Genomic DNA, 27,107 nt, shown 5'->3' with positions numbered 1-27,107 from the left:
AAGTTATAGATCTTTGCCTTAAGTGAGTGTTAAAGAAAAAAGAAGGAGGGAGATGCATTTTAAGAATCCTCCAAAGGAGGACTAGAGACATTTTCCAAGTCTCTAGTCTGAACTCATATCCCATTTTTAAAATAAAAATCCTCCATTTAAGCCATCCGTTTTTGATCTGTATTCTTAAAGTCAGATTCTGATTAAACACTTAAAAGTCAAACCTCTTATTTAAATCGGATGAGTACTCCAATATAAGGATGTGACTGATGACAGCCAACATATCTTCACTAAGGGCAGATCATACCTGACAAGTCTGGTGGCCTTCTACAATAAAACTACAGCATTGTCTTGGGGGGGGGGAGGCGACAACTGACATAATCTACTTGGACTTGTGCTAAGCATTTTATACTGTTCCCACATGATATCCTTGTCTCTAAATTGGAGAGACATGGACTGGACAGATGGACCACTCAGTGGATAAGGTACTGGCTGGATGGTTGCCCTCAAAGAGTAGCGGTCAACGGCTCAATGTCCAAGTGGACATCAGTGATAAGTGGCATTTCTCAGGAATCGTTATTAGGACTGGTGCTGTTTAACATCTTTGTCAGCAACATGGACAGTGGGATTGAGTGCACCCCAAGCAGGTTTGCTGATGACATCAAGCTGTGTTGTACTGTCAACACGCTGGATGTATGCCGCCCAGAGGGATCTGGACAGGCTTGAGAGATGGACCTGTGAGAACATCATGAAGTTCAACATGGCTAAGTGCAAGGTTCTGCACCTGGGTCAGTGCAATCACAAGCACAAATACAGGCAGGGCAGGGAATGGATTGAGAGCAGCCCCGAGGAGAAGGGCTTGGGGGGTGCTGGTTGATGAAGAAGCTCAATATGAGTCAGCAATGTGTACTTGCAGCCCAGAAAGCCAACTGTATCCCGAGCTGCATCAGAAGCATGGCCAGCAGGACAAGGGAAGTGATTTTTTCCCTCTACCCTGCTCTTGTGAGACCTCACCTGAAGTACTGCATTCAGCTCTGGGGCCCTCAGAACAAGAAGGACATGGACCTATCAGAGAAAATCCAGAGGAAGACCATGAGAATGGTCAAGGGGCTGGAGCACCTCTCCTGTGAAGACAGGCTGAGCAAATTGGGATTGTTCAGCCTGAAAAAGAGAAGGCTCCAGGGAAAGCAGCCTTCCACTATCTAAAAGGGGCCTACAGGAAAGCTGGAGAGGGAGTTTTTTCTCAGGGAGTGTAGTAATAGGACAAGGAGTAATGGCTTTAAACTAAAAGAGGGTAGATTTAAATTAGATATAAGGAAGGAATTCTTCACTATGAGGGTAGTGAGGCACTGGAATAGGCTGCCCAGAGAAGCTGTGGATGCCCCATCCCTGGAAGTGTTCAAGGCCAGACTGGATGGGGCTTTGAGCAACCTGATCTGTTGGGAGGTGTCCCTACCCATGGCAGAGACGTTGGAACTGGGTGGTCCTTAAGGGTCCTTCCAACAAAACCAGTCTATGATTCTATAAATTTTTCTTGTTGATCAGCATTTCTGAAGTAAAAGTAGTTCATTTCACCAGATGAAAATAAAGTTACTGAGTTCAGACACATAGTTTTGCACATTTTTAATACAAGCTCTGGGACTGTGATTAATTAATAGAATAGAATTTGAAGACTCACAAGAAGTTACTTCTATATGGAAAAAGCTGAAATAAAAATATTAATTGGAAGTTCTGTATGTGAAACCTTTATTCCAGGCTTTCAAGGAAGAAATTTCAAAATCTTTGTTCATGCTGAGATAGCTAAGGATTTCATAGAATTGAAAAATGTTTCAGGTTGGAAGAGATCTCAGAAGGCCAACCAGTGGAATCTCCTGCTTAAAGCAGAGTTCACTGTAAAATCACCCACCCGTATGTAAAATGAGCATTGTATATAATGCTCAGTTCTGAAATGGCCACCTGCAGATCCATGTGCTTCCTGGGCAGGCTGCTAAATACCTTCTACCTACGTAACAACCAGAAAACTGGAAGGAAAATTCAGTCAGCATATGAAGAAGCTGCAATATTTTCTGAAGAAGGTCATGTGATAAGACCACATTATACATTTTTTTCCACTGTTCACAGTAGCTGCTATTCGTTTAGATGTGAATTTTAAAGCTCTGTGTGCTAATTATGAAGCCAAAACATACCAGTCTCCTGGTCACTTTATGAAAACTGTATTCTGTTCCTCCAGGTTATAATAGTCTGAAAAAGTTGGTGCAACAACTAACAAAGAGAAAAAGCAAGTTAGATCCTCACAGCAGTTTCTTGGAGTTTACACAAAAGTGCACAATTGGTTGTTGTCGAATGATACCTAGAAACAGTAGTTAGCTGACAGTTATGAAGAGGTTGCCTATATTATGTAAAAGATAAAAGAGGTAAAAGATGCAAGCAGTAATCAGTTAAATACTCATCAGACCTGCCTGGAGGACAGACCTACCTGGTATCTACTTATAAGTCTACAGGATCAAGAGATCGGGAAAAATACTCTGGAGAAAGCTCAAAATGAACCAGACAGACTTGTGAATCTTCCAAAGCTGAAAGATAGAGAGACCAGAATGTTCGGATAGCCACTTCATTATTAAAAATAAAAAGTAGGCCAGACTGAACCTCATTATATACCTGAAGACAAAGTTCTGAAAATTGAGCAAGTCAGCAAACAGCTTACCTAGTGACTTTCTTAATTGAAACTACAGCCAGATATGTCCTTTCTTAGTCTGCTTCTGAGGGGAGTATCAGTAGAGAAGCCCACAACAAAGAGAAATGAGAGCTGCATGCTCATAGACTTGGGTGGCATTGTAATGCCTCAACTACAGGCACCTTCATTCATGGGGAGACAACTGCCTTTATTTTTTTGGTAGAGATAGCTAGAAAATCAACAGAAATCTATCCAGGATTCCTAATGAAGGAAAAAATGATTATTACAGATCTATTCTCAACCTCAAATGCCAAAGATTAATTAAAAAATACTTGGAGTGACAAAGGTTTGGGGTATTATTCTAAGACAGTAAAAAATATATAAAAGCTGGGTAAAAGAAGAAATTGTAATGCATAAGGCTTGTTTTTCACAAGTCCGTAATGGCTTATAGTATTAGAATGATCAGGGTAACAAAGTTATGACCTGTCTGCTATGAAAAAATAATCACACCAGAAAAAATAATAACAACCAGATCATGATTACCCGTTACAAAATATTAGCCTTTTAATTTCTTAAATAGAGGTAATTTATCTTTCATTAAGACACAGGACATTCACTGTAAACTCTAAGAGCTAAGCTAAAAATTTCACATTGTGCTGAAAATAATGGAATTTATACTTATATAGTCAATATTTATATATCAGGAAAATATCACAAATAAATGCCACTTCATTATAATAGAAATTAAACAATTCATTGTAGTTAAAACTGCTCAGCATATGCACATGCATATGCTCTAAATACCTGCAGTCATTACTATTATGCACATGTCTGAGTACAGCTAACACGTTTAAATTATAAAATGTGGAGTGAAATCAGAGATTTATAAGGAATGCATTGCACTTAGCCTGTATCTTAACTTCACTAACTTCACTAGTATCAGCTCTAATCACTGATCCATCACTGAAGCATTTAATTTACCATTCCAAGTGTGGAATTAAATTTAAAATAATAATAATAATAAATAACCACCAATAAAAAAGGGAAAAAAAAGGAACAAAAAAACACACCACAGCAACAACTTTACAAATAAGATTTCTGTAGTATTTCCTCCTCAGTTCTCATGTGGAAAAGCTATATCAACTGAGAAACAAGTTGAGAAACAAGACAGAAAGTGTTAGGGCATATAACTAAGCATCTCTGTAACCTAGTTTCTCAGGATCTTAGTGACTTGAAACTAGTTTCTTTTCATTGCAAAGGGGAAAAAACACTTTCCATTGTAATATAGAACATTTATTTCCTGTTAGATTAAGAAGTATTGGCATAAAATCTAAAATTTTATGAGCAGAAAAGACATTTAAAACACAGATCTTGTCTTCAGCTTTTTTTCTCTCTCTCCTCACTCAGGCACAATTTTCATGTCTAACAGCTGATAAACTAGTCCTATAAAATCAGGGCTTTTCTTTTTTGTATTTTCTTGTAAGTTACTTAGTTTTGTTTTGTTTTCATGCAAAACTCTAACATACAGAAAAAAATAATAATATAATAGTACTTGTTAAAAATCATATGCAATGGCTTAAGAACAGTTTCATCCACCTAGAGCAGTGTTAATTTCAAACTCGTCCTGTTTAGCCACATCTTCATATAAATATTCTGTGTATGGCACTACATACAAAGTAAAATAATTGCATACAGTTATCAAATTAATTTATAGGACACTGAATATTGCTACTGTTGAAGAACGAAACAAATTTATCCTATATATGCTAATGTCCTATACAGGACAGATGAGAAACAAAAAAATACCCTATATAGGATCAATAGACAAGACAAAATTTTACTAATGTTCACTCATTTCTTTCTTCATCTTTTTCTTACTTAATAAAATGGAAAATCATATATTTAAAATTCTATATGGTATATTTCACATTCTCCTTACAGAAAACTATTTTTTTTAATTAAAATCGTTCTGGAAATTGTAATGAACTAGAGAAAACACTAGACCAATGATACCTTGAAAATATATTTTGCATGTCCTATAGATATTAAAAGAAGTCAGTATAAATCAGGCAAAAAGATGCCAAAAATAACAGCAAATGAGTAATAGAAAACATTCCAAGTAAATTATCTTTATATTTTCAAAATTCTCACACATAAGATTTTAAAGTACCTATTAGAGGGTCTAAAATACAATTGACATTGTTTGTTTTATTTTAGATACATAAAAGTAGAAAACAGTTAATTCCATGATTTTGAGTAACTCTAAAGATTTACAAAGAGGTTCATATTTTTAAGTTTGAACTTCAGCGACCCTTTTCAACTGAAGCCTAGGTGTGGATTATTACCTTACACAGTAAAGAAAAAGAGTTTATGAAAGAAACGTATTAGCACACAGCTCTGAAATTTGTAAGACACTAAAAGAACTGCTGAGAAACATGGAACAAGTAAGTATAAGGAAAATAAGGACAAGTAAATTACTAAAGGGTAAAATAACATTTTCTGAAAGAACATGTTATGTTGACCGCTTACAGCTTTAAAGTTTTAAGACTTTATACATATATATATATATATATATATATATATAAAGGAAGCTACTTTTAAGGAGCTGATGTGACTCTATTCCCAACCAAAAACTCACTTGTTTGATGCGGTCTGGATTAACAGTGGTCTGAGGCTGTAGGATGCTGACAGGCTCTGTCTTGGCCACATTTTGAGGCATTTCTCGAATCTTCTCTGCAATGAAGCCATGAACTGCATTTAGTGCTTCAACTGTTCCCTGGATCAGACACACCCGCTCCGTAGTACCTGCAAAAATAAAAAACGACCTGAATAGAATGGATTCATCAGATCTCACAAACCACATACATTATTTCATAAAGATAACACTCAAAAGCAGAGTGAAAAAACAACTAGCGGCAACTCAATAAACACAATAACAAAGGAAGAGATTTCCAAAAGGTAACACAATGATGATCTGAAAACATAACTCCATTTATGTAGATCCCATAAACATGTAACATTACAATTCATCCTGGATAAAAGAGCATCCATAACAACTTTGAAAAATAAATAAAAGAAGATAAAATATTAGGTTCAGTTGGAAATATATGAAAATTTAAAGTCTTTATAAAATTAGAAGTCTTTACAGAATACGTCTTTTAAATGACTTTGCCCTAGAACTTCTAGTGAACACAAGGATGAACATAATAGCCTATATTATAGATGAACTTGAAATACACATTTGTAATGATCACCTGAACTGCAAACACATTGATTTAGTGTAAACATTATTAGATCATTTCTTGAAGCAGTCACAAATCATTATGGCAAGACCTTTCAAGGCCAACTGAATTCATATTTGAGTACCCACCTTGTCTTTTATAACTTTCCCATCATAAAACAACCTTGCAGTAACTATTTACTAAATATATGGAGCTGTATTTTATGTGATTTATCAGATGGAAATAATGAAAGCCTCTACTAAATAGCTACTTAATTCTCCACAACTTACCTTTCAAGAACTTCTGTTAATATAGTTATGCTGAACACCACTCATGTAGGATATCTAGAATCTAAGAGATTACCTTCTAAGCATCCATCTTCTAAGGTTATGGAAAGATATTATGCACTTGGCAAATATAGCTAATATGTGAAATAAATATTTGTTCTATGTGTTAGAACACGTGTTCCCGCTTTACTCTGTCTTGGTGCATCCTCACCTCGAGTACTGTGTGCAGTTTTGTGTGCCACATTCTAAGACACCAAACTGTTAGAGAGTGTCCAAAGGAGGACTATGAAGATGGTGAAGAGTCTGGAGGGCAAGATGTACAAGGAGCAGCTTGAAGTCGCATGGTTTGTTCAGCCTAGAGAAGAGAAGACTGAGGGAAAACCTCATGAGGGAAGCGGAGGGGCAGGAACTGATCTCTCCTCTCTGGTGACCAGCAATAGGACCCAAGGAAATGGCTTGAAGCTGTGACAGGGGCAGTTCAGAAAGGATATCAGAAAAACATTCTTCACTGACAGGGTGGTGGGGCACTGGAACAGGCTCCCCAGGGAAGTGGTCACAGCACCGAGCCTGCTGGAGTTCAAGAAGTGTTTGGACAATGCTCTCAGACATAGGGTGTGATTTTTTGGGTTGTTCTTTGGGGAACAAGGAGTTTGACTTGATCATCCTTGTGGGTCCCTTCCAACTCTGGATATTCTATGAATACTAGGATTTTGGTGACAATAAAATCACCAAAGGGGAGCGGAACACTGCATGTTCCTCCCTTGCCCCTCCATACTCAAATAATATAGATACTCACAAGAAACAGTCCTTAAAATTATTCTTCATTCCCAAATGCTGTGAAATCACTGAAATCAGTGATTTCAGTGTTACGTGGTTTTCTTTCTAGAAATTATATTCTACTCTATAACTCCAATCTCTCTATCTGCGCAATTCTCCTCTCTAGTCTGAGGCACTTTCTTTTTCTTGTATTGGCCATTGCTCCCTTTCCTATCAGTTACTTACTTTCACTTTTAATTTCATTGACTCTTACAATCACTCACTTAACCCTGTAGCCGGGGGAAAGACAGTCTGAGATGCCACGTTTATCGCATTTTTTGCATAGTACCTCACAGAATTTGCAATACCATTTATCTTATCAAGTGTTTAATAGCCATTGTAGCTTAGGTTACAATTCTCTAGAAAGGCTTAAATGAAACCTACATTGCTACACAAGCTTTTTCCAAACTGAAATTGGGCTGTTTGTGTTGCAAAAAACACCAGTCCTTATTTCTTTGATATCATTGTTACAAAGATCTACAGAATGTCCAAGGAAAACTTGATTTTTACCCCTGCAGAAATACTCAAAAAGCCTTTGTTTACTTTTTCTGATTAAGACGGTTTTAGATTATTTTGTATGGCTTCACTGAATAGCAAAAAGCTTTTGAATCCTTTTTTTTTTTAAACTGTGATGAGGATATATGTACAGCAATGCAGTAAAATGATCCACATTCTGTATTCTATATATCAAACCACTTAAATAGGTTTGACAAAATCAATTTTGACTTGAAAAACGTGGTCTAACAGGTGCTTATGGAAAAATGAAACTTAGGGGGATGCATTGTAGTTTTGACTTTTGCCCTGCAGGAATACCAAAACAAGACGACCTGGATGTCCAGGTAAAATTGCTGCATGCATTTCTAACATACTCAAATTAATGTTTTTCATCATCATGTTTGTACCTTGAAATAAAAGAAGAGTAGAATACTAACAGAAGAAAACTATAACGTGAACTATCATGACTTTAGTGTATTCCTGTAAACTTAATAATAATAGTACGCAAAGATATGCCAAATACATATCCCTAATCAATGCTGTGCACATTTTGCTTCAAGGTAAGAGGGGGGAAAACCAGAATGATAAACTTGAGTCATGGACTTACCATAAGAAATAAAAGTCTTATTACTGTCATATTCCTAGTAAAAGTTATTGACACAATCCCACATTAATCTTTTCACATGAAAAATACATTTACCTTACCTAAACAAATGACAATTACAATGTAATGATGTGGCAAATATTAATAGGTTTGCAAGGATTTCTGAAGTTCGCTACATGTCATCAGGCTTCATTATCATTATCTGCACAGAGTCACAGACAATAACATAGATGGGAGAAATGTATCAGGGAAGTAAGTCATCTCCTTAAAACTCCCTTCCTATGAATCTTATGTCTTTAGTAATATCTACTGTTATTCATACATCTGAAGATATGCTCCTTACAAAACAGCAACAAAGTCTGTAAAGGAGAACAGTACAGCAGCCTTAGTCACCTGCAAGAACAAGTTGTTTTCAATAGTAAATGCTTCTCATCTGCTGACATGGGTAGTCTTTAGAGATAAAATATTGCATTTCCTAAAGGTGAAGCAGCATATTAAGAGCTCTGCCTGCTCAGTAACCAAAAGTGTTCATACACATTCAACACCTTGCACAGTTTTTTTTTTTTTTTTTTAAATAAAAAATATAAAAAAATATCAGGCAACACTGAAATCCAACTTCCTAAAAGTAGTTCTAGAGCCAAACTGACATGATAAACAACCAGTATTTTCTCTATTAAAAAGTTATTTTAAAATAATTATAATTAGGATTAAACCATGCCAATCAGTATTTCAAAAGCTGCAAGAGGTTAATCCTTGAGATTAAATCTAAAGTTAAATTGATTATACTCTGAACAGCATGCTATACTTGTGTCACTATCTTTGTGCTTTGTATATTTGTCAATAGCAAGATTTTAAAAACATTTATGTGACCAGTTACAATGGCTTCTCAGAAATCAGCTTCAAAATACAACCTTTTTTCCCTGTCCACAAGACATCCCATTAAAAAGGGAGTTTGAATGGCCTCAGCGGAAGTCACCACATTAAATGAAACTCCGTTCCTAGATATAGCTTTCTTGATTCCTTTTTTTTTTTTTTTTTTTCCCTCTCCCTACTTGGATCCCTCCTCCTTTCGCAAACAACTCCTGTGGTTTCTGTGTAAAGCAATCCAGCTCTAAGAAAATGCTCTGGGGAGTCTTTACGCTGCAGTATTAATTGTCTCCTAAATGATGAGATGTGATGTGGATTGATCAATGTAGCTAATGCAAGTGTTCTCTCGGTCAGCAGACAACACACTGAAAGCAAACACAGATCAGGTTACATCCAAGCTACTGGAGTCTGATACGGAAAGCACTTAACAGGGATGACTGCTGTCAAAACATATGAAAGGAGAACAGTACTAACCAGGAATTTCATTGGACTCGGCATTGTGACTGAACGGCATGCTACTGTCAGTGCTCTTGTAGAACATGCTGTATAGTACAGATAAGTCATACTACAGACCAAACACTCTGTTTTAGCATGTATAAACCAGGATGCAATAAATGGAAATCACTGCTCCATGAAGTACTAGAATTGTGCAAAAGCCCAGTCCACAGTAGGTAAGACGCAATTAGTTAAAATGTGTCACTATAGCAGCCCATTTTCTTTGAGGGTTAAACCATATGATTTCTACTGAACCAAACAACAAACAAAAAAGTTAAAAAGAAAAGGAGTCTGGAGAAATTGTGTACACGTACAGTTGGGAATTGCTTTAATCTTTTGAAGTGATGTTGTCATATTCCCTCACACAACTCTAATGGCTTTTCACTCAGATAACAGCATACAATAATTTACAAGAGTCAAGCAAAAGGAAAACTGCCAGCTATATGACCAACCTGTACAACAAAAATAAGCCTATGAATCACTAAAGTTAGTGAGATTTCTGTCATTTAGAAAAGCTTTTAGGCTCCATTACTGTCTCAAGTAAACTGTCAGATTATTTATCATTTTCAGTCATTTAACAGTCCTATCCATTCATTTTTGCAAGTTTCTGTGAAAAAAGATGAGCCAACTATGCGTATAATTCTTGTCATATAATTTTCAAAATATGTATTAAAAATACAAATCTCATTTTTGAGAGAACTGTTTTAGAGAAAGACAACCTACCAAATAATCGGTCTTTACTGTTTTGCTTTTTTTTTTTTTCCCAAATGTTGTCAAAATAAAATTATGCTATTTTAAAATTATTTAGACATCACAGCAGAGTTGGTGTCATGTATGGTATATTTTCTTTTACATATGAAGAAATTAAATGTATACAAGAAAATAATTTGGCCACAGAAAATAAATGCAGATTAGGTGGTCATCATCCTTGTAAATTAATATATATATGTATTTTATGTGTATTCATTAATACTAAACTCCATGACAGAAGTTTGTATGTGACTGTAAAATAGGAAAACTGGTATCTACATATATGCTATTATTGAAGTTGCTACCATAATTTTGTATTTTTTTTCTAAGGAACACAAGTAAATTACTCAATATTTGCTCTACTTTTATGAGAGTAAAATTCCTCTTATATCAGAATTCATCTTAATTTTGCAAAGGTATGTTTTAACTTTTTCTTATAAAAGGGGCAGAGTGTAAGTGTACTAGAAAGCCTACCTGTTAATAGTGCTCACCAAAAAATAGATTCATAAAACTAATGAAGAAAAAAAGAATACAAATCAGGTTTGTGCTTGATTGCTTTTAGGAGACAATTTATAGGCCCTAGCTGTTGAACATGAAAATAGACTTAAAATACAGTTCCATGCAGGGAGAGAAATATGTAAGCATTAGCAGCCATCAACCTATTTAAATGTAAGTAAACCTATTTAAATGTAAACAAAATCCTGGTTTGATATCTAGTTAGTTGGGGCAGGCCTAAAAGTTAAAACATCTTTCACTAACTCTATTTTCATTGTTTATTTTTCCTTTCATCCTGTAACTACCTAAAACTTTACTTCTGGCAAACATCCTTTGACAGGTACATCCCACTAATTTTATAAAGCACATTTTAAATCCAGTTCTGAAATTTCAAACCCACACACAAGCTTTTAATAGGAGAAGGTTACTGCTTATTAGACAACTGATACAGCTTTTAAAACAACCATTAAAATAAACACAAGATATGCAGTAGGATGAAGGACACAGCAACATGATGCTTCTGATGCTTTTATTTCTATTCTTAACAGAAAATACATCTATCTATATATGGTACCATTATGCTTTAAGTGTTTCTTTCAAGGTTCTGATTCAGTAAGTAAAAGTTCCACTGTACTCATAGAAACACTCACTAAAAGTTAAATGTGCTTCTGTATTTTACAAACCTTAGTTGAAATATTTTGGGAAACACACTGTACCTTTCAGAAAGGAATGTTTAGCATTTCTATGACTCTGTATGCTTTTTACTGGGCTTTGACATCAGTCTTAAAAAGCATTTGAAAACCTAAACAGGCACAATGCATTATCAGCGCAGGGTAACTCCAATGCGCCTACTAATTAAATCTCCTTATATTTTTCCGGTGTACCATGCCAATTTCTTTGACACTGAAAGGGAAAACCTGACAGAGGGGACAGAGCTAAGACTTTAACTAACTGAAAGGCTAAGCTACAATCTCCGATCAGCTGATTTGCATTAAGCTTTTATTTGAAAAATCACAGTACAGCAGTCTGCTAACCCTAGCATCTTGTTTATTTTTCTGACTGATGATCAAAGGGCCTCTACAGTGGGATTCTAACATAGCCAGCAAATGCTTCGGCCTAAAAATGATTTTTCTAAAGCTCCTGGTAAAATACAACTGTGCTTTGACACCATTCCCTAACAATGCAAAATAACTGCTCTTCTAAATTGCCAGTAATGTTCTTAACATTAAAATCGGATAAACTTGTCCTTGCATCTAACATTTCCTCATTGCAATTACATAAAACCTCAGCAAATGAAAACCAGACAATAAAAATGTTTTATTCATATGTATTACTAGTATTTCGTACCTTAAACAGATGCTGAAAAATCGTTATATATGTGATAAATGTACACATCATTAAATATAACATGTAAGAACATCCCACTTATGTGCAAAATGTCATAGGAAACTCAATGAAGCAGTTTCCTACTTTGATCCTTGTCTCCCTGCTGCCCTTGTACCCTCATTTCTTGAGACAGAATTAATTGGTCTTAATTCAGAGCTTGTTCCCATCATTATTACAGACAAAGACATTTCTCTCCGCATAAACCTTACTGCCCTGATAGACTTCCCAAAATGGAAGAGGAAACAAGAGCTGGTAGCAATGCTAGAACATTCATATTCTGCATTTGTTTTCTTCTAGATGAAATAATTTTGGAACTGTTTACACAGAACACATACAAAAATAGGGAGTAAAACTTAACTTTTCCTGACCACGTAATTAAAATAGCAAAATCAAAGAAAAATCTAATTGAAGGAAATCTGGGAATTCAAAAAGAAATAAACATGGCCCTCTAAGAATCTTCCTGATGTCTCTCTCATAAATCCAGGGCATCCTTAACTTGAATTTTCAAGTACAGATTGAGTAGATACATTCAGCTTAACTAATGCTCCATTCTTCTTTAAGAAAGAAAGAAACCCTTTAATGTTTCACCTGCTATTACACTCCCTGAAATTCTAACTATTAATGTTTTCTGCAGCTACATTATACTTTATATGAGTCAAGCATCTAATAAAAGGAAAAAGTTAAATTATGTATAAGTGGTCTATTTTTTGAAACATTAACAGATGTGATGCACAAGCACATGCAATCTATGCATGTGATATGCTGAAATCTGCAGAAATAACTTGGAGTTCTCTAACATCGGTCCTCTAATATTTTTTTATCAGGTATCCTAGTTTACAGGAAGCTTTATTTGCTTTAGCAGAAACAGCAGGCTGCTGAGCCCATATTGATCACATAGTGTCTTTTAGGTGTGGCACACCCAGAAGTGGCCAAACTGGTTAGCTAATTAAATCTCAGAGAGGGCTATCACTCAACTGTAAATCCCAATCTGACTACCTTCCCAGGTCCTCACCTCAATCTGTGAGCAGCAAAACAGAGCACTGCAGGCTGTGCCCCCACTGTACCCCACTCCTGCAGTGGAGTATGAGAGGATGCCCCAGTGTGACTTGGAACTTCAACACCACAAGAAATCTAGCCAAAACACTAAACTTGGCTACAAGTGCTTCAGTCTGATGTACCACATATGCAGTTCGTATGTCAAAATAACAGCTTCTCAAAATAAAACTATAAAATTTTAATCAATTACAATGTTAAAACAAGAAAAAGATGCTTAGATACATTGGTAAAAGTTCAAAATACATCAGATGTTTCAGTAAATATTCACAGACTCCATAACTTCAGTTTGGCATCTTCTGGAAGTAGACTGGAAGATAACTTCAGTTTTTAAATTTGCATATATACCTATATGTATGTATTCATAAATTTAGCTACACAAACATATGTGCACATACATTTTAAAATAAATAGTATTCAATAACAATAATACCCACTTGTATCTGTGACCTTTGAAGTACAACCCAGACATTGAAAGGAATCAAATTAAAAAATGCTGTGAAGTATATGATTTTTCAGAGTTATATGGAAACTTCAAGTTTATAGTCCATTGCACTCAGGTCACATGTGAATTACATGAATCCAAGTTTAACATAGCTGTAAAACTGAATAAATGGATTATTTCTTTGTGAAAGAGACAATTAGGAAATTAAAAAGGTATTATTTTTTTTTTTAAAGAAAAAGAAAAAACTCATAATTAATAAAGGTTCAGAGGGGATAATGAGTCATCTTGAAAGCTAACAATCCCTTGAACAAAATCCATTTTGTTGTATATCAGCTAAGGATTTGATGTTAATTTTAAAAAGAATATACAAAGGGAGATGAGGAGTTATTAATACTATACTGTTACATATAAGACAGGAAACAAGGGATTATAACTACTTTTCTCTAAGATTTATTCATGAAACTGTATATTCCACTTGCAAAAGCTTATGAAATTCACTCAAAACAGAGGCAAAGGCCACAGACTTTTTTCTTTCTAAAGTATTATGAAGGATTGATTGTTTTTCATCTAACTAACAGAGAGAAAGCAGTGAGAGGGAGCACAGCCTAATTATACTTTGGGAAGCAAGCACATTTCTAGAAAATAAAAGCTCTACTGTTCAAACAAAATCAAACTGCACTTGACTCCATCACAAATTTTTCAACCCAAATTAAATATCTTGTTTTGGTCAAAATATGTAATAGTAAAAGCAGTTACAAAGAAATAAAGAAGATTATTTTTAATTTTTTTAGATTTAGCTGCAATGAAATTGTGTGTCAAAGAAGAACTTTCCCTTAAGTATCTGAGGAAACAACCTCCTATTATTTTTTCCTTCTACTTCCCAAATTAAGGTAAACAGGCTAAATGGACTGTCATCTTCAGTTCCCTTTGATCGGAAAGTGAACACTTTTCCTATAGGTCCTCGAGAAAAAAAATGAAATACACGAGGAGAATCAAAAAATAAATATAACAGAATATAAAATATACTTCTTCCTATTTAAGTGTCCCATCTATTAAAAGAAACAAACAAACAAAACAAACAAAACAGGTGAGGGTCCCCCAGTTATGTTATATTCTCTGCTAAAATAAAAATCTCCTAATCCCTTTCCTTCTGTGTTTTAACAGTGGTTGATGGACAACAATATTCTTCTGGCTCATATAAGCACTTTTTCAAAATGAGATAGGCTTGGCATTACTGTATATATATCAATTTTCTAATAAGGTGATATAATAATTTGATTATTCATATACTTTTAAGATTACCATGGTTCATAGAATTTTGCAGAATTAACATTTTTAACCACATCAGTGAACAGTAAGCATCTAAATAAGCAAAGTTAATAAAAAAAAAAAAAACATTAAAAAGCAAGAATCATTAAAAGCAAGAATACCAAATACACCACAACATCAAATTTGTTGCAGAAAAAAAGAGTTGACCTTATTTTTTGAAGAGATATAGAATATATCTCACAGAATAGGACGAAAAAATTACATGTGTTTTTCAATGTATCTGGAATGAATTTTCCAATCAACAACAGCACTTAAGAATATTTTTCATGCAAAGCAATGTTCAGTTGGCAATTACAGCTTTTATGCTACTCTATAGTAATATGAACCTTTGTTAATAGTGACTCCTACACATACCATTACTAAAAGAAGGAAAAAACCCACCAATTTAAACAGTAAAATATACTTTAAGAAACTGTAGGAATTGATGCATTTTAGAGCGATAACAGTTCAAACCACTAAGAGATTTTTTCTCCTCAAAAATATTTCTCAGGTTTCATAGTTTAAATGCCAGTAAAAAGCTTTGGAAAATCTCTAGATATGGCCAGTTGCTCAAGAAATACAATCGCCAAATATATTCATTACTACATATCTGTTTGGAAGAAGTATATACCACATTTCAAGTAAATTAATTATACCGTAAATTTAGATTAGAGATTCTAATTCAATAAAGAAATTTCTCATACTTGTACACTATAAAATATTGTTAGTTACAAGTATGTTTTAAATATAATTGAAAGTAAAAACTGAAGTGAACATGGAAACAAATTTTTAACAGTCTACCTATTATTGTTGAATCCTTTTTAATTTAATTCATGATCCTGCAAGAAACTGACTATCCATAGTGGTGAAGATTAATTCCACAGAAAAAAAGTCATTCCATGTAGGGACAAAATGTAGAGAAGGACATACAATACATAGCAACTGTATTGTATGGATTACTCTACATCTCATTCGAGAAATATAAGAGACAATAATGCACACAGATTTATGTTTTCGGAGTAGGAAGAATGCTGCCATGTGAAAAGCAGGATGAACTCCCATTTTGACGAGGTCATTACAACACAAATATCAACATGCATATTCAAACGTGTGAAAACACAGACAAAACTTTGCTGTTGTATATTAAATTAAATTCATTGTTCCCCAGTAATGGGCTTCTAATCCAGGGTTTATATGGATTAACAGGTATGAGCTGTTTGTGACTACTGCCCAAGCATTCAGTACGCTACAATTATTTTTGTTTTCCTTCCTGGCTTCCAGATTGTAACCCTGTTATAGCATTTCTTTTTTTTTTTTTTTTTTTTTTTTTCCTCCTCCCCTATGAATATTATGTCCCCCTAAATTTAAATTTCTAAAATTACACAAAATCCAAGATAGCTGTTTGGCAGGCACCTCCATGAATTACACAATCCATCCATTTTAGGATTGAATCAATGATGCACAGCTCTCCCCTTAACTATACATGGAGATTTGATTATTAGCTTAGACTAGACACTAGGCTCCTCAAGGACTTGTGTACACATCTAACACAGCATTGTTTTCCAGAGACAGCTACAACATAAACATTGAACTGTTTTAAATACCAAAACTATAATAATTACTATAAATGTATAAATGTAACATCTTTAAAAGCAGCATCTGGGTGTAGGATTAAGGCAGCATATAAAAATGGTGCAGTAAGAGGTGAACTAAAGCATTAGTGGGAAAAAAAAAAAAAAAAAAAAAAAAAAAAAATCCCATCAAAAGCAGATACCAGAATGATTTCCATCCACCAGCTTATTTATATAAATTCACAAACATTTTGTCATATAAAAATCCACAATAAAAAGGAGTATAAAATGTTAAGTAAGCAGAAGTATTTAAAAGAAGTATTATAAAGAACTTTTTCCACAACTTTCTACAGTGGATGAAAGCTGCTCTTTATTTATATATCTGTCAAACAGCTATATATTATTTTATCCTCAGCACTCAAAAATTCCTCCTTTAAATCTATTTGCTGAAAGTATTTTAATTCTTGTACAAAATTACTTTTTTAGTAGTCATAGTAGATATTATGGCCATGGCAAACTTAGTACTGATAAGCTAAAGATCTTGCTGATTTTTTTTTTTTTTGCCATGTTTTGTTATAAAAACTACACAGAAAAAAAAAATGTTGAAGAGGGTTGTAAACTTTACCTTCTTCCATACCCCTTCACTCTCAGAAATATTATAGCTTTCTATTATAGCTTTAAGTGAACAAAAGATCTTTTACTAGTACTACAACCATGTCTACACAGGAACCTTTGAATGGGTCAATCATGTTACTAGTATTCTCAACTCTTATTTTCAAACAAATAATGCCACAATTCATTATTTAGAAATACTATCGCATTCCAATGCTTGATTAGTAGATTTGAGGGAATCTAGACAACTAGCTCATGCTACTTCACTGATCAAGAGCAGAGCTGAAGAATAAGATTTTTTTTTCCTACAATTTTGAACAGAAGGCCAAAGCAATACCCTTCAAAAACAGAATGATGTCAGAATTCATCTGGAATGTGTGCAGTCAAAACGTTAACAACTACAACGTCATTATAAAATCCTTAAATCTACGGATATTGCCACTGAAGTCCTTGAAATTCCATAGGCAATGTCTCCAACATAAATCTGATTGCAAAATAAGAACCTGGACTGAATATACTCCAATTAAGTTTCATCATTCTCCACAATTCTGTTCTGAATGAAGCAGATAAACATAAGCAGATAAATAAAACACCAGATTCTAGATAGCCTTAAAATCATACATTTTCTTGCATTAAATCAAAATCCTAAGACTATTTTAGGACTGATTTTTTTTTTTTTTTCTTTCCCTGTTTTAAAATGGAAATCCTGTAACTTCATTTTCTGAAACTGAAAGGCAGATTTTTCTGGCAGGTTCTGATTTAGGATTTGCTATGTAGCCTAACATAGAATTTTTTTAACATACTTAAATGTGCTTATTATTTACCTAGCAGACACTTGCTGATCTTCTAGTATATCAAACTGGAGAGATCTCGATCAGCTAAAAATAAGAAATATTTCTAACACGAAGACAAGATACTGTCTCTGATGGAGACTCTCAGGTTAATAACTGATAATAAAAAATAATAAAAGGTGAGGATGATCAAATATGATCACACCAACACTGTGGTTAGAAAACCTTCCCTATACGACTGAGGAAACATTTCCGTTCACTTTGCAGGGAGAACGTTACAACTACATGAATTCAAGTTGTGTCTTCCTAAAAGCACAAATAGCCTGTGTAAAATAACATGATATAAATAAAGATACCTGAAACAAAATGACTATATAAATGTCCAAAGAATAAATCTTCCCCTAAATTAAATCATAAGCTGAGAATCCTGTGCATAAAAACTCCTCAGGTACCAGCGGGGAAGAAGGAACCTGAGTCTCAGGTGACTCCAAGGCAGCAGTTCTCCCACTGCTCTTCTTGCAGGGAGCCTCCCCATGAGTTGGAATTTCTGATGCACCTGTGTAAGCTGCTTCTTCTCAGATACTCCCCTATGGCCCTGCCATGCAGTAACGCAAGATAAACTTCACTGAGAAACCCAGAATTTCTCCTGAATAGGCAAGGAGAAACGACAAGCTGACCTCTAAAAGGCAGACTCTCTACTGATAAGAATACACATAAAATTCTCTTCTTTCTGTTTGCCTGTGCTTTTCTATATAAAAAGGCAGCAGACCTATACATCAGAAAATGACCTTTGAGAATGGTACTTTGTACTATTTTGCTGTATGAATTCTGCACAAGGAATGGCCCAGCCCCAGCAATCATGTCTTTTTCCTTCCCCAGCTCTAAAGCAGTGATGCTTATATAGTTTCTTTAATTCAATAGCAGGGAAGCCTTACTCATGCATGTGTTGGGAATTGTCTCCTCCCTCAGCCTAGTCATTCTGAGGGAAGAGACAATACCATCACCACCCCAAACCTCCCACATCACTTGTTACTACTGCTTCTATCACAGAACTTAGTGTCTTAGGGCAGGCACCACTCCTACAGTAAGACTACACTGGCCAGCGAGATACACTCCTGAAACCGTATGATCTCCTACCCAACCTTCCCCCCCCCAACCCCCCAAACAACTGCCTCAGAGTAGGTGGTGATCCTCTTACACTATTTCTAAAATTGTGGCAGTTTCAGATGTTATCCAGATCAAGTACAATTTTTCACATTCAAGCCAAGAGAGCCTAAGATAGAAATATATGCTTATATATATATAAAGATGAACACGTGTGTGAAAATGATGTAAAGCATTTATATGCCTGAGGGTTGGATAGCATAACAGTCCTCTGCCCCTTCTTTTCTCCCTCAACACTACCTGTCATCAATTAACATAATGACTTTTTCTTGCCTCAAAACCTAATTTCTTGAGTCTTAAGCTTTCATAATTAATTATTCAAAAAAGCTACTTCCTCACATCTCTTTTTATAAAATAATATGCTAAATAACAAATATGCATCTTCTGTATGACACAACAATTTCATTTTTGTTTTTCATGCCACTTATTTTTATTTTATAAAACAAAATCTACAAATGAAGTTAAACAGTTTTTTCTTCATGTCTCTCCCACAAACTTCAATGGCACATTCCATACCTAACCAGTGGCTTACAATTCTTAACTCTGAAATTAAAAAAAAATCTTATCAGCCAAAACACGCATCAGAGGAAAAGAAAAACCACCACCAACAGAACTTTTTCTTAAAAAGCAAGCAGACAAACACCGGGATTTTAGGTAGAGGACCTCCACAAGCCACTCTCCAACATATCTGAACGGGTTGTTAGTCACTGGAATAGGCTGCCCAGGGAAGTGGTTGAGTCACCATCCCTGGAGGTCTTTAAAAGATGTTTAGATGTAGAGCTTAGGGATATGGTTTAGTGGAAGATTTGTTAGCGTTAGGTAGGAGGTTGGACTTGGTGGTCTTGGAGGTGTCTTCCAACCTAGACTATTCTGTGATTCTGTGAAGAATCATGGCAGTCAGGTGAAATCCCCAGTGACTAGAAAAAGGGAAACATCACTCCCACTTTTTAAAAGGGTAGAATGAAAGACCCAAGGAACTACAGACTGGCGAGCCTCACCTCTGTGCCTGGGTAGATCATGGAACAAATCATCCTGGAAGCAATGTTAAGGCACAGGCAGGACAAGGAGGTGATCCGGGACAGCTAGCATGGCTTCACCAAGGGCAAATTTTGCCTGACCAGTCTGGTGGCCTTCTATGATGCAGTAACTGCATCAGAAAACAAAGGAAGACTGACTGATCTGATGGACAGACTGATGGATTTCTGCAAGGCCTTTGAAATAGTACCACACAACATCCTAATTTCTAAATTCGAAAGACATGGATTTGAAATGTGGACCATCAGTGGATAAGGAATTAGCTTGATGGCTACACACAGAAAGTAGTGCTCAATGGTTCTACATCCAGCTGGAGACTTGTGTTGGGCTGTGTCCCTCAGGGGCCTGTCTTGGGACCAGTTCTTTTCAATATCTTCATTGATGTCATAGATGAGTGCACCCTCAGCATATTTGCAGATAACACCAAGTTGAGTAGTGCGGTTGATACCAAAGAAGGAAGAGACGCCATCCAAAGGGACCTCGACAGGCTCGAGAAGTGGACTCATGTGAACAGCATGAGGTTCAACAAGTTCATATGCAAGGTGCTGCACCTGGGTCAGAGCAATCCCTGACATGAGCACAGACTAGGAGAATAACTCATTGAAAACAGCCCTGCAGAGAAGGACTTGGGGGTTCTGGTGGATGAAAGGCTCAACATGAGCTAGCAGTTTGCACTTGCAGCCCTAAAGGCCAACTGCATCCTGGGCTGCATCAACAGAGGAGTGGCCAGCAGGTCGAGAGAGGTGATTGTTCCCCTCTTCTCTACCCTTATGAGGGTAGAAAATAAGGCCCCAGTTGGAATACTGCATCCAGGTCTGTGGCCCCCAGCACAAAAAAAAGATGTGGACCAAGTCCAGAGGAGGGCTACAAATATGATCAGAGGGCTGGAGCAGAGAAGGCTCTGGGGAGACCTCGTTGTGGTCTTTCAGTACTTAAAGGGGGCTTATAAAAACAATGGAGAAGGACCCTTTAATTCGGATACATGATGATAGGACAACGGGGAATGGTCTTAAACTAAAAGAGGAAAAGAGGATAGATTTAGACTAGACATGAGGAGGAAATACTTCACTCTGAGGGTAGTGAGGTATTTTAACAGGCTGACAAGAGATGCTGTGTATGTCCCATTCCTGAGGTGTTCAAGGCCAGGCTATATGGGGCACCTGATCTAGTAGGTGGCATCCCTGCCTATGGCAGGGGGGTTGGAGTTGGATGACCTTTAAGGTCCCTTCCAACCGAAGGCATTCTATGATTCTATGATGACCTACAAGATGCTAATCTGTAGAAAAGTGCATTATGATGGCTTGATAAAGTAATTAATGGAATGTTATTTAAATGCTAACAGGGTGCATTTTTCAAGAACACATTTGAAGTGCAAGTAAAAGTTATCTTTTTATTTTCTAAAACAGAGACAAAGTGAAATTTTCAGAATGTGAAAGGTGTTGTATTAAAGTAAATGGAATGGGAAGACTAATTTTAAAATTTGTACATTCAAGGCACTGGCAGGTGAAATTTAGTAACTCTTAACTCTTAACTAGTATTACTTAAGATTGAAGTAGATAAGCTACATCTAATATAGGTTGAGATTAATTACCTCTGACAGGGCAAGCAACTGGGAACAGTAAAAGTTGAGGAAAAGGCAGAAGTGGCATCACTCAAATAACAACACTGGCAGAACACTTATTAGTAATTCATTCTGACCATTTTGCTCTGAACAGAGTCAAAATAATTATCCCCTGAAGTAAACACGGTTAACTGTTTCATTTAAAAATTTTAAAACAAAATTGATTGCATATAAGACTGTATGTTTAGCACTTGTCAGGGAGCAGATATACACAAAGTAATTTAAGGTATAGCTCACTAAACTGAAACAGCTTCAACTACAAACAATTATAAATGAAGACAACATAAAACACCATAAACAAAGTAAAAACACACCACTGATAGCTTGTATTGCTTTGGAACATAGCTACAGCTACATGCAAGATTCATTCCTATAACTTGAATTTGTACCTACTCAGAGCAAGTACTATGTTTCAAGTACTATGTTTTCAAGTACTATGTTTCAGGCTTTTACTAGCCTGTACTATGCTTCAGTTGTAACAGAATACTTGTAAATGGAAACATCCATTTTCACAGCTTAGAGACTGCAAGGGGACTGTTTCTAATGCTGTTATTAACTGAGTATAAGTTATGCCATGTTTTAAAATCCGCCTGCTTTCCTCCAAATATAGTTTTAGGCTTCTCTCTAGAAGAAAAATAAATAAATAAATAAAAAAAATCAACAAAATGGCTTGGAATGGGAGTAAAAAAAAATAATTCTATTTGTTCTGAAATTTATTTTAGCACTGGATAAACAAGAAATTTTATATTCCCACTCCTGAGAAAAATCAAGATCAGAATCACAATAAAAACAACAAAATATCAAATTAATTCTATTAAACTAGATTACTAAAGCCTATTTCCTTACAGATTTGCATATTTCTGTCTAGGAAGGTAAGAAAGTACAGGCTGAGTGAAGCTTTTCCCTGAGTTGCTGATTTTCTGGGAACTGCATATAGAGGCATATGCTGGTGCCCTCCTTCAGTGGGGGCCTTCAGAGCATCGTTTACCAGTCCGCAGATGCCTATCTTTACAAAACTTGTAAGAATATAATTATCTCTAAGATCCTCACCTCTCTGTCAAACGTGGTTCATGTTAGCAAAAGATTCCAAACTGCTCTGCAGAGGCATCAGGAGAGTAAACAAATACTCGGCACGAAGCTACTGTGTCAGATGTATAAAATACATATTAACTTCTATAGGAAATTGAAGATTTTCTGATGACCTCATTCCCATGTATTGAATTTGCCTTTCCTGATGGAGGTACATGGTAGAATTTTTTGAGAGTCACAACACATTCTGATACCAAGATTACTCTGAATTACATTCATGAGAGTTTTGTTTTGTGATCAAAAACTATGAGATCACGATCATTCTCCTTCCCAGGTTCCTACCTGTCACTGCATTTTTCACAGCTTTTTGTACCACTTCTAAGAAAATATACATCTCACTGTGGGATTCTAGATATGATTAAGCTACTAAAATGGTAGAAATAAAAGTAGAAAGGAATAACTGCAGTGTAAGGGTGTATTTTGTTTGCCTTTCTAATCATGAATATTACATGGATTGTGCTCAGTCTCGGTACATGAGCCTTTCTATATTTGTGGGTTTCTTGCTAACGTGCTATGGAATTCAAAACCTATGGGACTTTGGGACTTTAATTTAAGCCTGTGGCAATGAAGATGCAGCTGTTCATTTATAAGCAATCATCACAGCTACAGAAGTTGTAAGATTAAATTTGAAAAGCCACTTTTCTGAACTTTTAAAATGATTAAATTATAACAGAATCAGTGCTACTTTATATTAGAAATACTTTTACTCATTAACTTTCTTCCAAGTTTAAAATCAAACCAAACCAATTATACATAGCATTCCACCTGAGCTTGCACCCAGTTAGCATTGCAGATTATGTATCAGTATTTGATTATTATTGTAATGTTTGCTCCTCACATACATAATTAGAATATATCATCAGTGATGACCCAGTCAAGAGTCTTTGAGGTTGGCATTATGAACTTTATTCTGTGTTGGCTCAGGTGCAACTCAACACTGATATTTTATTTACTTTAATTTAAATAAATCTATCAGTGAATCAAACCAGAATTATAAAGTGGTGTTACTTACTCATTATTGAAATGCCTTCTAATATATCTAAAGCATATTTTATCAACATATAAAATCTACAGAACTCATCTCTGTCAAAGTTACAGATAGCAACATGAAATATATTTTTCACTGATTTGATGGGACAGCTGTGTACTTGTGCTATAAGTCACTACTTTAACTAGGATTCTGTTTCATAGGACTACAACAGGAAAGGGCTATAAATGGAAAGTGTGTAGACAGCAGACCAAGAGAGAGTCCAGAAACTCCCTAAAATAGTGCCAAAGCTCAGTTCCTGCAGCTGAATTTCAATGTTTTACTGTTAGATGAGACCCTAAAAGTCATGGCATGTAGCTTGTACCACAAAGTGTCAAGATGATCAAATGATACCAATGAAGGTATTTACGGATGGATGATAGAAATGGGATCACATTGGTTCTCGTTTTCCTGGTGGTAAGAAGTTTCCATATGTGCACAGCAGCTATAGTGTTTCATTCCTAGTAGCTCTAATATTTTCTCCTCAGTACAACTATAATAAAGTTTATTTTCTAACAGACAGTACAAAGAACAACAAGATATCAGTCCTCTACAAAGACCTAAAAATAATGAGACAAGAAACAGATTGTGTTTTTTTTCCATTCCTTTTCCTCTTTTTTTTTTTTTTTTTTTTTTTTTTGAGTCAAATCTTTCTCTTCAATTAAAAAAAAAAAAAATACCCTTGGAAGGCAGTGTTTCCTAAAGCAGGGCAAGACTCCCAAAAGACATAATTGCCCAGTTTTTGTGATCTTACAGAGGAGTTCTACTTTCTTTTCCTAACAGATCTAACCAGTGACCTAATACTCTACAGCAATCGTCTGTGTTGGGTCTGTCTGGGATGGAGTCACCTTCCCCTGCAGCAGCCCACACAGTGCTGCGCTCTGCACTCGTAGCTGGAACAGCACTGGTATCACTCCAGTGTTGTGTCTATCGCTGCACAGTGCTGGCACAACATCAGAACTCCCTCCAAGCCCCCAAGAGCCAGCAGGCTGGGGGTGGGCAATTGATGGGGAGGGGACATCACCAGGGCAGCTGACTTCAACCAACCAAAGGGATATTCCATAACACCTGATGTCACACTCAGCAATAAAAGGGGGCCTCTCATGGGGGAGGGTCTCTCCTGAACAACCGGTACGCGTTTTGAGGCCCTGCTTCCTGGGACATGGCCGAACACCGCTCGTTGATGGGAAGTAGAGAATAACTTTTTTTCCTTTCTCTCTGTGCTTCCGCGCGGCCTTGTTGTTTCTTTTGTTTCTTTTTCTCCCCATTCCCCTTCCCTTTAATTAAATCATTCTCATCTCAAACCTCGAGCTGTGTTGTCTTTTCTCCCCCTTACTCTTTGAGGAGGGGAGGAGTGAGAGAGCAATTGTGGTGGAGCTCGGCTGCCCACTCGAGTAAAACCATCGCATCATCCTAAAGAAATTTAAGTAAAAAAAGATTTAAGTTTTCTAAAGCAGGCAGAGTCTCCTTTCAAATGCAGTTTCACCTTTTCATTGCAGACACCCTGGGGACTTCTTTCGGTAGCACCAGATGTACAATGCAATAAATGTGGAAAGACTGGAAAAGACTGTGGGGTAAACAGCTAGTTAAGAAAAATGGTATCTTAATAGCAGAACGCCTAAAACTATATTGCTGTGTACCAATGCCATGGAGGCCACAAGCTCAAATAGGTGAAATTTTTTGGAGTAGGGTACACATGGAATCATTGTGTCCTGTTACAATTGCATTTAAGTCAAAGCTGACTCTATATTTCAAGGGAAATCCCTTCAAGATATTTCTCTGATGCAGTGATGCAAGATAGTTAGAGAGGTAGCACGTAAATTAATCCAATGATTGATGCTCATTTGGGATACTGTCAAGCAACGTTTAACTACCATCAGATAGAAGGACTTTGCAAGAAATTGTAACGTGCAGAGATCTCATGTGCTAGTGAAGATTAGAGGTCATTATTGCTGAGCACAAATTTGAATCTTGCTGAGTTACCTAATGTATATCAACCTACAATGTATGACACGCAAAGCTCCTATGAAAAAATTATTTCAGATTTTCAAAATGATTACCACTCAGAAAGTAACCCAAAATGATCTTCCTTCACTGACTGCGTTGACACACAGACATGCACATCCACATTGAAATAATCAAGACTTCTCCACAACTTACTCAAGAGTATATCTGCTAAGTCAATTGTTATTCAAATCCTTATGGTTTATGTTCTAAACAATGCTGTGTGGCTGAACAGCCAAGATTAAATAAAGGCAACTATCGGGGAATCCAATAGGATAAATCTTTAGAACTCAAACATTATCTCCAATGAGACTAGGTCATAGTCTGGGGAATGTGCTCATTCTGTATCTTTTTAACATACTAGACAAAGACATTTCAACTGTAAAATTCAACTGTAATCTAATCATATTCTGGTATACCCAGAGACATCACTTGCCTAACACAGCTCACGATTTAGAACTAACTTTTCTGCTTACAGTATATGCAGTATAACACTATTTTTGCTAATAAACACTACAATATCTCAACTAACCAGTTACCTGGAGGGCATGAAAAAAAAAAAAAAAAAAAAAACACCAGCAAACTACAATTCATTGTAAATCCACCATAGCATTTACACTGGATAATTCTTCTTTAAGTGCAAAAAAGGAACATCATATTCTTTAGATCTTGGAGGATTATTAAAGCAAATGGATGTGGAAAAGAAAGTAGGGCAATCAAAAATAAAAATGATGAATGTAAGGCTTTCCTTTGTCCATGGGGAAGGAAGGTATTTTTATATAAATATGCACAGATACATACACACTTATCTCAAAGTATTTTATAAGTAAAAAATGAGCTTCTGTCTATAATCCATTAAAGCTCTGCTATGAACAGCCTAATAAGAAAAAAAATAATAATACACAAAGAGCTTGAAGGATTTTTTTAAACATTTGATAATATTAATAACATTAATATCTTAAGTTTTTTCATAGCAACCACCAAGCATTTTTGCAACTACCACTATAAAATTCTACTGTCATTCTCTAAGAAGTATTTAGCATAACAATAACAGGGCAAATAAACTAGGAAAATAGTCCAGTAAGTGCCATTGCTCCTTTACTCCCCCTAAAATGAGTAATTGGATAGGACACGATTAAACAGAATTTATACTGAAATTAAACAGAAATTATACTGTTAAGTATAGTTTACATACATATATGTTTGCACCTATATGCATAAGGTAATGCCACATCATTACTGTTAATGAATCACCTTCATTTTTAAGGATGTAAATTTGAGCCACATAGCTGCCCAATGGGTCAAAATT

At 35.7% G+C, this 27,107-nt stretch overlaps 1 protein-coding gene across 3 annotated transcripts in view; it reads right to left on the bottom strand.

Annotated features, from left to right (window-relative positions):
- The window catches only part of NOVA1 (NOVA alternative splicing regulator 1), a 146,337-nt gene that overhangs the window by 33,008 nt on the left and 86,222 nt on the right, over nt 1-27,107 (bottom strand). For all 3 annotated transcript variants that reach the window (XM_035328983.1, XM_035328982.1, XM_035328984.1), the window contains one exon: nt 5,301-5,467. In XM_035328983.1, the coding sequence (XP_035184874.1) occupies nt 5,301-5,467 (167 nt within the window). The remainder of the gene's footprint in view (nt 1-5,300; nt 5,468-27,107) is intronic.

This window comes from Oxyura jamaicensis, chromosome 5 (genome assembly GCF_011077185.1).
Source record: "Oxyura jamaicensis isolate SHBP4307 breed ruddy duck chromosome 5, BPBGC_Ojam_1.0, whole genome shotgun sequence".
In the NCBI taxonomy this organism is placed as follows: domain Eukaryota; kingdom Metazoa; phylum Chordata; class Aves; order Anseriformes; family Anatidae; genus Oxyura; species Oxyura jamaicensis.
The sequence above is the reverse complement of the archived record's forward strand: the minus strand, read 5'-3'. Positions and strand labels throughout refer to the sequence as shown.